The 13,501-nt window shown below is 38.9% G+C and overlaps 1 protein-coding gene across 1 annotated transcript in view; it reads right to left on the bottom strand.

The window, feature by feature from the left end:
- Window positions 1–1,059: 1,059 nt before the first annotated feature.
- LOC115810006 (MAM domain-containing glycosylphosphatidylinositol anchor protein 2) overlaps window positions 1,060–13,501 on the bottom strand; it is a 97,584-nt gene continuing 85,142 nt past the window's right edge. The window contains 6 exon segments of the mRNA XM_030771901.1: window positions 1,060–1,148; window positions 1,604–1,703; window positions 1,971–2,104; window positions 3,980–4,141; window positions 5,307–5,462; window positions 6,961–6,981. Of these exon segments, the coding sequence (XP_030627761.1) occupies window positions 1,060–1,148; window positions 1,604–1,703; window positions 1,971–2,104; window positions 3,980–4,141; window positions 5,307–5,462; window positions 6,961–6,981 (662 nt within the window).

Raw genomic sequence — 13,501 nt, 5'->3', positions numbered from 1 at the left:
TCCAGTCTCACCTGCTCTGTCATGGTTGTACCTCTTAAAACAGTGCTAGAGGGGCAAAAATAAAGGTGTCTAAAATAGCCCATGGGTGATGGTCAAAATGCTGACATTGTGCCTGTTTGTTGTCAATTGACAGGCTCGCGTCTGGGTTTGTCATCCGAAGGCACTTTGTTTTCATGGCAGACAGTGGCCTCAGTTCTGTTTCTGAACCTGCTAGGGGAGAAAGGAGAGGTAGTGCCTTTCTCACACTCCTCCACTCCTCCACTCCTCCATGTAACTGTATCCCTCCAGAGATACAACATCCCTCTTCACTCTTCTGTCCCTCTCCCACACCCCTAGTTCCACCACTGGGGTTCATGAGCACAGTGTTGGGAAATAACAGAGGCAGCTACTTAGGAAAGGCTATAAAGCAGATTTCAGAATTTTTGCCACAGTTTTGTTTGTGTTTGTGTTTGTGTTTGTGTGTGTGTGTATGTGTGTGTGCGTGTGTGTGTGTGTTCTAAAGCACCACGCCAAAAAGGGTAGATTTTGTTATTAAGAGGTGGTGAGAATAGAGATTTTTAGATAAAACTGAGGATATGACAACAAATTAGATGACACACAGAATGCATTGAGTTCATTTAACAGTGAGGATATTTTTGGACACTATCTTTTAGAAAATGGCCTGTTCTTTTCCCTCCAAGTCTCAGATAATCCTTTTTTTTTTTTTACAGTTAGCTGGCAACGATGTCCTTGTGCTTTATAGACAGTTCTCCGGTTCTCCACACAAAGTTTGCTGAGGCCAACTTGCCCTCCTGTATCTGCTCTTCCATTAATAAAGGGCTCTTAATATAGCCCCTTGAAAAAATCCAGCAAAATAAAGTTAGCAGTTTTAAAAAATGCAAATATTTATTACTTTTTGTGAGTTTTTTTTTTCTTTTTGTTATAGTTTTATTTTCTTGCAATCCAGTATAAGTCAGAGTTGTGTTCCTCTCAGCAATCCGAAAACATGATTCTTTGGTGATTATATATTGAGGGAACAGGTTCACAGATTGAATTTTTCACCTCCGTTAGAGAGAGAGGTCACCTCTGACCCTGGAATAGGGTTAAGACCAAGACGACACTTGGTGGCCATATATGAGTCCCTCTAGGTGAAGCCACAGATCTGATATCTGATGATGGAGAAAGAGAGGCAGAAATTACACACGGTGTATCTTTCCCTAAACCAGTGTTTCAAAATGTTTTGTTAAAATGAACCAAAATTCAGTTCAACACTCAAATACATTCACCATTTTTTCAGCCCTTAAAAACACTGAAACATTCCCCTCCTTCTGTCAGTCAAAAAAGGAACTAAAAAGAACACAAAACCAAGCCCAGAGGGGACATGTCAATGTTCTGTTTGCTCCAAGATCAAACTGTGATGAGGAGAATTCTTATTTCCCCGTCAATAGCTCTGTCAATTCTAGGTCATTACCTATGCTGCCTTCTATTTTCTGTCTCTGCTTGTTCTCTTGCACAATTACACAGCTCTCTTGAGCACAGCTGGGGTTGCTATCACTCATATGGAGACAACAGAGCAACCATGGAGATGTTTTTTTGTTGATTTTTTTTTTTTTTTTTTACATACGATTTGACGGAGGGTCTGGACACTCCCCCTCCTCCAAGGTGACATCATCAATGGCTATGTCTCCCTCAATCCCAGGACCACGAATGCCTTCGAATATCACCTATAGGAGAGAAGATAAATAAAAAAAAAATAAACTAACTAGACAAGCACTACTTATGTTCCTATTTGTGTTTTCCTTATATCAGTTTGGGCCTTGTATAATATCAATAAGTATTGGTAAGCACTTCTTAAACGAATTAACGAATTTAGCAATAAATCAGTCAGCTGTTTATACTTGGGACTGGCTACATTCCAAGTAAGGTAATGCCTAGCATGGATTAGCCAGACATGTCAAGTGGTCTCGTTGTTACCAAGCAGGATCACTCACCTGGAAAGATGAGGTGGGGTGGATACTGATCTTTGCCTGTTTCCAGCGGTTTCCTTGGTTCCCACTGAGGGACCAAACTGGACTTAAGTCTGCCAAGGCCTGGTCTCTCTGCTTCAGAAATGCATTAAGAGTCCCTGGGGAAAGAAAAACACAAAAGTAACCTTCTATTTCATGCACTTTACTTGTAACAACCAAGCATATAATACCTTATTTGTAAATGATTTCCAGGCCATGTGAGCAGGACAGTGCTTTTACAAGATTTTATTTTCCCCTTGAGTCGTGCTTTTAAGCTATTTGGGCATGAATTTCACATAATATACAAAGCACTTAAGAGAGTAAAGAAACAGATATTTAAATTATTCTTAATTAATTAGTTTTGATTATTTCCACACAAATACTGTTTTTTTTAAAAATTTAAAATATACAGTTATCACACAGAACTCAAATATAGCTTCATTTGGTGATTATGATTATATTTGCTTTGCAGACAGCAGAGGCAGTCATCCATTTCCAGCTCAGACTCTGTGAATGTGTTTATTGCGAAAGACAGGCCAAGGGTACTTTTAAACCAAAAACATAAACTATTTCATTTAGCATCTCTCATTATGGAATGCTGATGAGAGCATGCTGTATTGGTGATAGGAATTCTTTTCACAAAAGGAGGGAAATGGTTGGAGTGAACACTGATAGATTTCTGTTCAGGGTGATTTCTGTTCAGGGTGGGAGGAGACTGGTTCCCTCTGAAATTGGAAATGTCAAACCACGCTGGCACTTCTTCAGTATGCGTGTGTGTGTGCGTGCGTGTGTGTGTGTGTGTGTGTGTGTGTGTGCATGTGGTCTGTCATGTTCTATCTGGGCTCCTTCCCCTGGATGCTTTGTCCAAATATCCACTCTGGCAGGCTTACACACACACACACACACACACACACACTCTGCCACTGTGCCTTCCCTGACCAGCTGTACCTCTGGACTTCTTTCCACAATGAATTCCAAGCAGAGAACACTCTAACCTAAATAATTCTCTCTGGGCACCACCTAAATGCTGACTTACACACAGTTTGCTCAGGGGGTAGAGATTCATTTCAGTGTTGCTTTCAACCCTCTTAATAGCTCTGCCATAAACATTTGCATTTATATCACACAGACGAAGCACAGTGGGACTGAGCTTTTGTCTCTAAGCCTCTCAAAGTTCTTTTAAAAAGGGAAGTCTATCATCTCTCTGGGTTGCCTTTGTTGTGTGTTAGCCCTGCCTAATGGAGGTTGTGCATAACCCCTGTCATGTGGAGGTGCTGGTAAGATTGGGAGAGCCAGGAGCAGTGCTCTGGCACCTGAAGGCAGAAAAGCCACGCACACATCAATTGGTCTAAGATACACCATAGACTCCCCATAGACAGTGTGGCAGAGAGGAGGATTCGGGTGTTTTGCCTGCCTGAGATTCAATCTCTTCTCTCACAGAAGAACTAAACATGGGTATCTCAGGGGGAAGGAAGCATCGGGAATGGCCCCAGTGAGACCTGGAGAATTGCTGCAGTTCCAGTAAAAAAAAAAAAAAAAGAATGAAATCAGACTGCAGAGTGCAGAAACAGTTCAACCATAGCAATAAAAAGACAGACTGACTCTGATACCCGCTTTGCAAGATATCTCTATGCAGTTTGACACATGGCCATTATTTGCTCTGGCAAAAAAAAAAAAAAAAATTATCTACTGTATGTCTTCTACACGATACAGCAAATAGACATTGTGATTTTATCAGCAGTGATGTAGGTCAGCTACACTGGCTCAGAGCTGCACACATTCAGTGTTATTACATGTCTCTAACTGACAAACTGTCTCCCCTGCCAGCTCTTCATGGTAATGATATAGCTATGTCTCTATGTTGGAAGGTGCACGTTAAGGATAGTCAGGAAATAGGCGTGGATTGCTCCAAGAGCAATACTCTTTCTCTAGCTTAACTGTAAGTTGCACTCTCCTCTACTTGTAATAGTGAGTGATAAGAATTTTTGGCTTACCTATATGCCTCCCGTACATGTGGTAGTAAAAGCTGAAGCAGTAGGCAGGGGGATTGGTGATGCCATATGGGTTTTTGGGAGCCACGTTAAAGGTAGGACTGATCAAACGTGCCTTGTCTCCCTCAAGCCGAGGTCTGGATGTCTCGATGTACATGTAGAAACCTGATCACAGTAAAGAACACACATAAGAAATCATTATACATATTTCAATTAGCAAACAAAAACACAGGTAGTATGAGCATGAAGCATACACAAGATCTGCAACATCAGTTTTCAATACCATGGTGGTCTAAGTAACATGTCACATCACTCAAAACGCCCAATGAAACTGAGAACTCAAGCAAACAGATACTCACAGTGATCACCATGCTTTGAAATCTGCACTATCTTTGATTTGTACAACCGATTAAAATACTGTTATTATACTTCTGGGGGAAATGTTGAAAGTGCTAGTAAAAAATATGACAATGATTTCCATCAAGTGTTTGTAGGATATGGCTTTTTACAGCGCATCAAAAGAATCCATTTATTTTGCAAGACTCTGTTTTTGCAACACACAGAAAAACCCTCTATAACACTTTTTTCTTTGATGTGAAAGACAGTTTCACAGGCAATCGTGTCCGGCGTGGATCACAATCAAAGCTGAAATCTGAACGCTCTGGTTGACAAATGCTCTTATGGTGTCACGCTGCATTCTGTAAAATATGAATTACGGCCGGTCTGCTAGGTCCTCAGTGTTCTAGCTGAAACATGTTGCAGATGCATTAATCATATTTCTCCACACTCCCTCTGCTCTGACTACTGAGCTGCTTTAGACCTAATGCCATTCTGACTTTAGGTAGACAGTTAAACCCCTCAAGCCAAAATCAAATAGAATGCAAGGCCCTGTTGAATTTGATATGAGATAATTACAGCCCCTGGTGGGCTGCTGCTGATGGTAATGAAATACTGGACAGTTTCAGACCATTAGAGGTTAGATTAAATCACATGAATTATTTACAACAATGGCTGCTCCTCCATTCCCACACACAAAAGGATCACAACAATTTACAATTGCAACCTCCTCATCAATAAAGCATTTCTGATTGTGTCAAAAAGGACAATCGGGACTGAATCACTCTTAACTGGTGAGAATTGTACACATCAAAATACCAAATATGATCTAAGCTACTCTAATATGAAATTTTACTGCCAAGATACTGGCTAGAAACACTATTGTGAGAAGATCAGTTTTAAGAGGTAAAGCACTAAAATCATCACATGTACTACTGAGAATCTGACTTTTCTAATTCTGTGTTCTTGAGTCTTTGCTGGTCTGAGCACTTACCCTGTTTGGATTCACTCCGGTCAGCACTCGGTCCAGTGTTGGGCGTGTACTTAGTGTCACGTGTGGCGGCACTGTGTCTTGTCCAATCAAAATCATCTTTCTTCTCCTGAGTGAACATGCAAATGGTATCCTCCTCGAAACTGCAGTGAAATTCCCCTAAACACAAAAATCACATAGGAATGTTGCAGCAGACAGACCCTGAAACATGTATTTCACCACCTTAATATCCTAGATAGATAGATAGATAGATAGATGGATAGATAGATAGATAGATAGATGGATAATACACCTTCAGATAATAATATTTGAAAAAAAATGACAAAATCTTTGTTAATCGTGACTCCCTTAATTTCCTTAACTGGCCTTTACATTTGCTGTTTAATCATGTATTCAGCATTCACATTTGAGACAGATGCATGTGTAATCACAATTGACCTCTTGAGTAAACAGAGTCACAAATAAGTTTGGGGACGAATAAATAAATAAATAAATAAATAATAAAGAAATAATAAATAAATAAACAGCCTGGCAGAAAACTGTTTAAAAGCTTTGCCACCTCCTCACAGAATTGTTGGACAGACATTTAAATTCAGAATATAGTGTGAGTGATAAATATTCATAGATTTTATTAAAACGTAGCTTGGAGCACTTTTGTATAGTGACCTTCAGAGAGGCTGTGATGTTTTTTGGGAGGGGGGCTCAGGTAGCTGTGTGTGAAGTTTCTTTCTCTGTCTTGATTACTTGGTTAAGACAGTCAGAGTTCCACCTCCTAACTGTCCCCCGAGCAGGCCTATGGATTTAAAAGGGTGCCTGGACCCTGGCAGCATAGTTAATACTGTCCTCTTCAGAGAGATATCAGAAAGGCCAAGGTAAATCTTCCCTCCATTTGATGAGGGGGGGGGGGGGGGGGTTTATAGAGAGAAAGAATGAAGGGAGCTTAAGTAGTATGAAAGAAAAAATGTAGGGTCATGCTCCTAGCTCCTATGCCCCCAGATAACACAAGCATATGTGGCCCACTGTATACATCCCAAAACATACCCACATCCGTATCTACACACACACACACACACACACACACACACACACACATACACTCGTACTTCTATCTTTGTGAGGACACTCATTGACATAATGCATTCCCCAGCCCTTTATCCTAACCTAAACCATCATGGCTAAATGCCTAACCACAACCCTTGACCTAACCCTAACCTAAACCTAATTCTAACCTGAACCCTAAAGCCGAATCTTAACCCTCAAAAAGCCCTTTGAAGAAGTGAGGATCAGCCAAAATGTCCTCACTTTCCCAAAAAGTTGTCCCTCCCAAAGTTTAAAACACAAACTGGTCCTCACAAGGACAGCTGTACAAATACACACACATGCACGCACGCACACACACGCACACACATACACCATACATATAAACACATAGACATATATACAGACATGTACACAGACACAGGCACATACATACACACACAAACACCCAAACAGACAAACACACACCATATATACAAACATGTACACACACACAGACACATACACGCAGTGCACCCACGCAAACACCCACACAGACGTACAGGTACACCTAGTAGTGCGCGCACACACACACACACACACACTCATTCTCTCTGAGGAGATGAGAAGTACTACTTACTCAGATGAGGGTTGACGGGAGCTGTGAAGAAAAGAGGAGGAATATATTATTCATGGGGAATAGTTTGCTACATAAATCCCACATAACTGGTAAGGACATGTTCCTTTCCCTTTTTTTTCTTTTTCTTTTTTGGAAAATGTAATTTTGTCCCCACCACTTTAATGTTAAATTAAGCAGGTTACATCAGCCAACAGACAAACACAAAATGTCTCTCAAGGACCATTCAGAATATGAGGTCACTTTTTGGAAGTGCAGGCATGTCTTACTCACATCAGTGAATTCAATTTTTTTTATGTAACCTGAACAAACTTTCACTCAGATTTTACCCTGTTCTAATGCAAGGGGCAACAGACAATCTATAGCATGTCAGCTTTTCATCAAAGTGCTAAAATGGCTAGATATGCAATGAGTCATCATAATTGGACTGAGTTATATAAGTCAAGAATAATGTCTCTGTTCTCAGCCACTTTTCCACCATTGTTTACACAGGCTTCCCGAAACTTTATCTAATTTCTAATCTAATAGTACAAACAATAAACACTGACAACCATATTGTCAGCCACAAAATTGACATTTAGCATGCTCACACACCAGCAAACATATTCCTTTTAGCTCTGAAAAAGCCTACGTAACTCGAATAACAGGCTGTTACATGAGTACATTACTGAAAGAGCAAAGTTTATGCTGAATAAATTGAATACAAAACTGTGATAATTGCTGTGGAAGAGGGATAAATGTGTCTATCTATCTACATGTATGTATGTGTGTATATATATATATATATATATATATGTGTGTGTGTGTGTGTGTGTGTGTGTGTGTGTGTGTATATGTATGCGTGTGTGTGTGAGAGTAGCTATTTTGTACAGTTAAGTAAACACAAATGAAATATTTCGGATTTTCAGTTTACCTTATTCAGTACAGTGTAGTTATTACAGTGTAGTTATTACAGTCCCAGCCAATCACCATCTGCATGTGAGTGCAGTGTTGCACAAACATCATTTCTCTATGAGTACATAAATACTCACAAGTAACACATAGAATGATCAACAGTATATTTATTCAGAGCAGTTCCATTACTCAATAATGAACTGGGCCTGGGTAGCATATTTATATGTATATATTTATTTTTCCTTGTTATGGTAATAAATTATAAATGATTATATTACCATAGCGACAATATCTGATGGCCTGCTGCTGTGATACCCATTTGCATGAGCCTCAATCTTCTTTGACACAGTCATGTTTAGGCTGCATGAAAAATGCGCTTTGGCCTAAATATGAATAGTTCAGTGTTTTTGTTTGCTTTTTTTTTGCACATTGAAACGCAGAAAAAAAAAATTGAAAATGAGTCAAAGCAATTATGAAAACATTAACATTTCTAAACTGCTCTGAAAAGTCATATATAAGTTTGTGTTCGGAGCAGAGAGCTCATGTGGCTTTAAGACCAGATGGTCAGTGTGAAAACCTGCAAGCCCAAATCTAAAGAAAGGCTTGACACAAAGTGCTACCTTTCATCAACGCTGACTCCTAGGGGAGAGATATTAGCATTCTGTATAAGCTCTGCTGTTTAATATGCAGCCTTCATTTGACTAAATCAGAGGGGTCTGGCCTCAGAGAACAGTGATAAGGTCAAGTCTATGAGAATGCTGTTTGTTTCAATAAGCCAATTAGCCTACAGTTCATTTCTGCCGAGTAAATACAATCTGTCCTGTCAAGAAGATGCATGGTTCTTTTTTTAATGATCGATTCCTGTCAGACGCAATAGCTGCGCTACATCAGCTTAACCACAAAACTTTGTTGTTGTAGCATGATTTATGAAACACTTTGGCTCATGGAAAAACATTGATTTTCATCTACTCGATTAAATGAGCTAATGACAAATGCTTTCACAAAGCAAGCATGTGTAAAAGAATATAGTTTAAAAGCCACAGCACAGTTGTTGGTCAAAGTGCGACAGAAATACCAAGGCACACAACACACAACAGTCATTCTGAGCCCATTAACAACACTGAGCTGGGGGAGAAGAGAGGGAGAGAGAGAGAGGGAGAAAGAGAGGGAGAGAGAGAGAGAGAGAGAGAGAGAGAGACAGATGAAAGTTCATATGACAGGCAAGTCCCCATTGCACACACAATAAGCTCCAGAGCAGCTTTAGTAGTGATGCTATAGGTTTTGGGAGAGCTCTTGTATTGCTCACTAATTAACACTGAGCCACCAGACTTTTCACTGCACCTCTTAGTGCTGAGACAATAGCCACCACAGTCATGTATCCACTGTGTCTTTAGCAGCCTAAACAGATACTTTGAATACCCTTTGCATTATTAAAAAAAACTATAAAATTTATAATAAAAATACCACACCTGAGGTCATTTAAGTTGCTTCATCTGTTGGCAAAACGTGACTATGCATATAAAACCGGTTAAAGTTGCAAAAATGTACAAACCACAAACAAATAACAATGAGTATGCAAAAGAAAAAGAGAAATTTTTGAAAAACTGTAAAAATGATAAATGTATAATGAGACAATAAAGGAGCGAGTGTCAAAGAAAGAGAAGAAGACCATTCTTGCTTGGGTGCTGACAACTGGTGTATCATCAGCAGTAATGAGTGAACCGGGTATGTACAGTACTCTGTAACTTTTTCTCTGTCTTGAATATTTAAACTGTAAGTTTCTAAAACACGTGTTCAGGACCAGGTCATGGGAGGACAAGAATGTAGGTTTTATCAGAGGATTAATATTTTAAATACCTAATGAATAATGTCACCAGAGACCCATTAAAGTGTACCTGAGTGTCACGCTATAGGCGTGGAAGTCGCTAAGATTTTCAGAACTACTGAACTGTTGCTCATGCATCCATAAGAAGATGGTCTAGATACAGACTGTCTGAGACCTGCAACATTAATTACATGTGTAAAATGATAAAATTTACATTTTTTTTTCAAATTTGTTGCAACTACTTTAGAAATACGTGCAAAACTAAGAGTATATTTACATTTCACATGATATTTAGACTTTTAAAATTGTCTACCGATGATTTATCTCAATCATATGAAGAACAGAAAATGAAAGAGTACTTCTTTTCAGTAAGAATGAAATCCATCTAGCTATCGTAATATTGTTAAACACTTAAAAAACAGGGGGCTAAGATTCTGAGGAATAAAACATGAAACAAATATATTTGAGTCCGGAGAATGAGGTGAATACAGCTAGAGGCAGTGTGGTTTAGCCTGGGGGTAAGAAAATATTGTCAAGAAAAAAAAAATCACTCTTGTCGCTGATAAAAAATTCATGCTGATGTGAACAGCTGAAAAAGCTGCTAAGCAACTGAAAAAGAGGAGGCTTCAGGTATATCTGTCCCTGCTCCTGTGTCATTTAGAGAGGGGTACTGATCACTGAACAGGGCTATCCTTGGTCGATTGAGTAGTTTCAAAAACTGACTGGTCTCTTCAGACACGAAACCTTTATTTTGTTGGTTCAGTGGCTGATGTCAGTTTGTAGTCTCATTTCAGTAGTTTGTGGGAACGAGTGGCCACACAAACACAGTAAAAAGATCTGGCTCTGTTGAGTATCTCCATGGCAACCTAGGTATAGATCATAATCCTGTACGTGTGGCCAATAAAAATAGAAAAACAAACAAATAAACAACCAGCCGAACAAAAAATGACAACCCTAGCTTGAAATGTAAGATTTAACCACTCCCCTCAGCTGTATGAGTACCATTCATGAACATTCATTGTACATCAACATAAACAGACAGCATGAGCTGGATTGCTATAAAATGAGGGAAAACGGTGCTCCATAATGAAATTATAGACCAGTCTTTCCCCATGGTAGTCTACACACATGCTGCTTCTCACTGTACTCCTTAAGGTGCTCTCACAGAGATAGATATTCACATTGGAAAATGAGATCTGCTCTTCTTACCACGGTTTGATTTTTGTTTTAGCTCTCTATTCTCTCCTGAACTGAAAGACAAATCGATTTGGGGAAATCACAGATGACATCACTAAGTGTTTCATCTGGAAAAAATTCGCCCATTGTCTGAATGAGAGTATTTTGTGTTCCAGTCTAAATGAATAGATTACAGGTCTGAAATTTGAATGAATGCGTACTGAAGCAACAGCATTTTTCTGTTCTGGTACACACACAAACACACACGTGCACGCGCGTGCACACACACATACACATGCTCTAAAATTATTTAAAGTGTTTGAAAAATGAAGGTTATTTATTTTGAGATTCATTTGGAATTTCTTTTGAAAGAATGCAAATGCTCTCTCTCCGGCGAGTCCTCCGATGTGCTAATCTGTATCAGATCATTTTGGAGCCCAGCTCCTCCACCTGCCATGCTGGGTTTATTCATAGTTATGCATATTTTTGCTTCATCCCTCAAACAAAACCATTTCTTTTTAAATCAGCCAACCTGCATCTTTCCTTTGATGGCATCAGTAATTTTGTGCCAGTGTATTTTTTCTTCCTAGGCAATCCCCATCACATTTAATACTTTTAAAAATTGTGTTCTTTCGTCTATTCACTTTGGCAATGACTCAGCAAAGTCACAATTTCCATTTTTTGGGTAACAATTAATTACTAATTTTCCTTGGTCTCTTTCCACAGTTAATTTTCCTGTGGTGTTTTACTATTTGTTGTTTTCTCATCTGTGGCTTTTTAAAACGTTTAATTGATTACACATGATACTAAACTCACTTTGAGATAGTTGGGGAATTTACTTTCATTAATTTAAATGAATTTGCATACAGTCTGGTTTAAGAAGAACTAGTGTTCATCATTGGATGTACTTAGGTACGCAGAAAATATATGTACATGAATTTCATCTTCATTTAAAGACACTATTAGTGTATAAGGCCCAGTGCTCCTACCTCTTCCTCTTTTGGAAAATCCTGACTTTTGATTTAATGTTATCCAGTTAAATGGAAAATCTTACTTAGTGGTGTAAACCCCAAGGACAGATTTGTGCTGCACACCACAAGTTTGTAAACTTGTAAGATTTCTGCATCATGTTGTAAAGAGAATCATTTGTCTGTAACATCTGTATTTTAATTTCACCTGGGGTTTGTGGTTCCTCATATGCATAACTCAACACTCCGTGGAACTGAAGAATTATTGATGAGCCTAGTTAGAGTTAGAGTCTGACAACTATTCTTGGATGTTGTATTTTGTCAGTTGTATAGTCAGAGGCATTCCGCTTACATATTGCTTAACACAGTTTACTGTCGTATTATTTAAATAAATTAAGCTTTCACTCCTCTGTGACATGATAGAAACTACAGCTTCAACTAAAATAATGTCTTGTGTGGTATATTGTAGACAATGAAGCTGTTAGTCGATATGGTCTTTTGTTTTGAAGGGTAACTCACAGCTCTTCTACCTAGTTTTAACAAATCATGGCTTAAGCCTAATTGTCAGTAAACCTATGACATTTATGACTGAACAGACCCTTGATCTGAGGGTTCAGGTCAGGTGATAATACTTACACTGAACAACAGGGAGACCAGGATATGTTTCAGACAGAAAATTGAGACGATGATAGTACAACTGATTTCTGCTCTGCAGCAAAGGGTAGATTGTTATCTCAGGATTATTTTTTAATACCTTTTGTGTGGGGAACAGAAAGAGATAAGTATGAAAAAGAAGAGATGAAACTAGTCTTCCTAAAGGCCAGAGCCTGAGAAGGGTCTTGGACTGGCGTCTGGCTGGTCTGCTCATCAGTAAAGAGCACATGAACTTTGGGAAGAAAAAAAACTCAATCAATATACAAATTAACTTTCCAATGGGAGAACCTACTGCTCCTTCAAAAACACTCCAAAGCTAATAGGAGCCAGCTCGGTGAGGGTGCTAAATCTGGTTCAGTATAAACTTTGAATTGACCTGCGTGCTGAAAACTGTCCAAAAATGCATCTGTCCTTCATGAGATTTTAGAAAATGCAAGGTAGCAAATATGCAGAAAATATGCAAATGTCTCGGCCTAATTGACCTTGATAGGGGCAAACTGATACGCAGTAACTAGGTTTTTATTTCCATATCCATTCAGATCAGTGTTTGTGTCTGTGTTTGTTAACATTAAAAAAACCCATTCAAATGTTTGTGACATTCAGTAGTATTCATAGTTATAAGACGGTCCCATTCAATTGGCAGCCCACGAGTCCAGAGACAATCACAGTCAAATTCAAACAGTACAACAGTTAGCTCTGGTCAAGTAATTTGATTGGGCAAGAGGCATCCCATGACTGCTCATATGTACAGTATAACAGTGTTGGTATGTTTTAACATATATATCACTCTACTTTAGAGCATCATAAACATCTTTCAGGCCACACAATGTTGATACCTACCTTTCAGCATGCTACAAGTTATGATTAAACTATAAAAATCTGTCTGAGTCAATACTGAAAAGAAAAACTGATGGCGAAAACCACAAAATTCTGACCTACGAACAAGGCCTGGTTTTGGATTCTAGCTAATTTGAATTATTAATTGGATAGATCTGCTAGAAGACAATGGGATAAATACACATCATAA

This window comes from Chanos chanos, chromosome 4 (genome assembly GCF_902362185.1).
Source record: "Chanos chanos chromosome 4, fChaCha1.1, whole genome shotgun sequence".
NCBI lineage: Eukaryota > Metazoa > Chordata > Actinopteri > Gonorynchiformes > Chanidae > Chanos > Chanos chanos.
The sequence above is the reverse complement of the archived record's forward strand: the minus strand, read 5'-3'. Positions and strand labels throughout refer to the sequence as shown.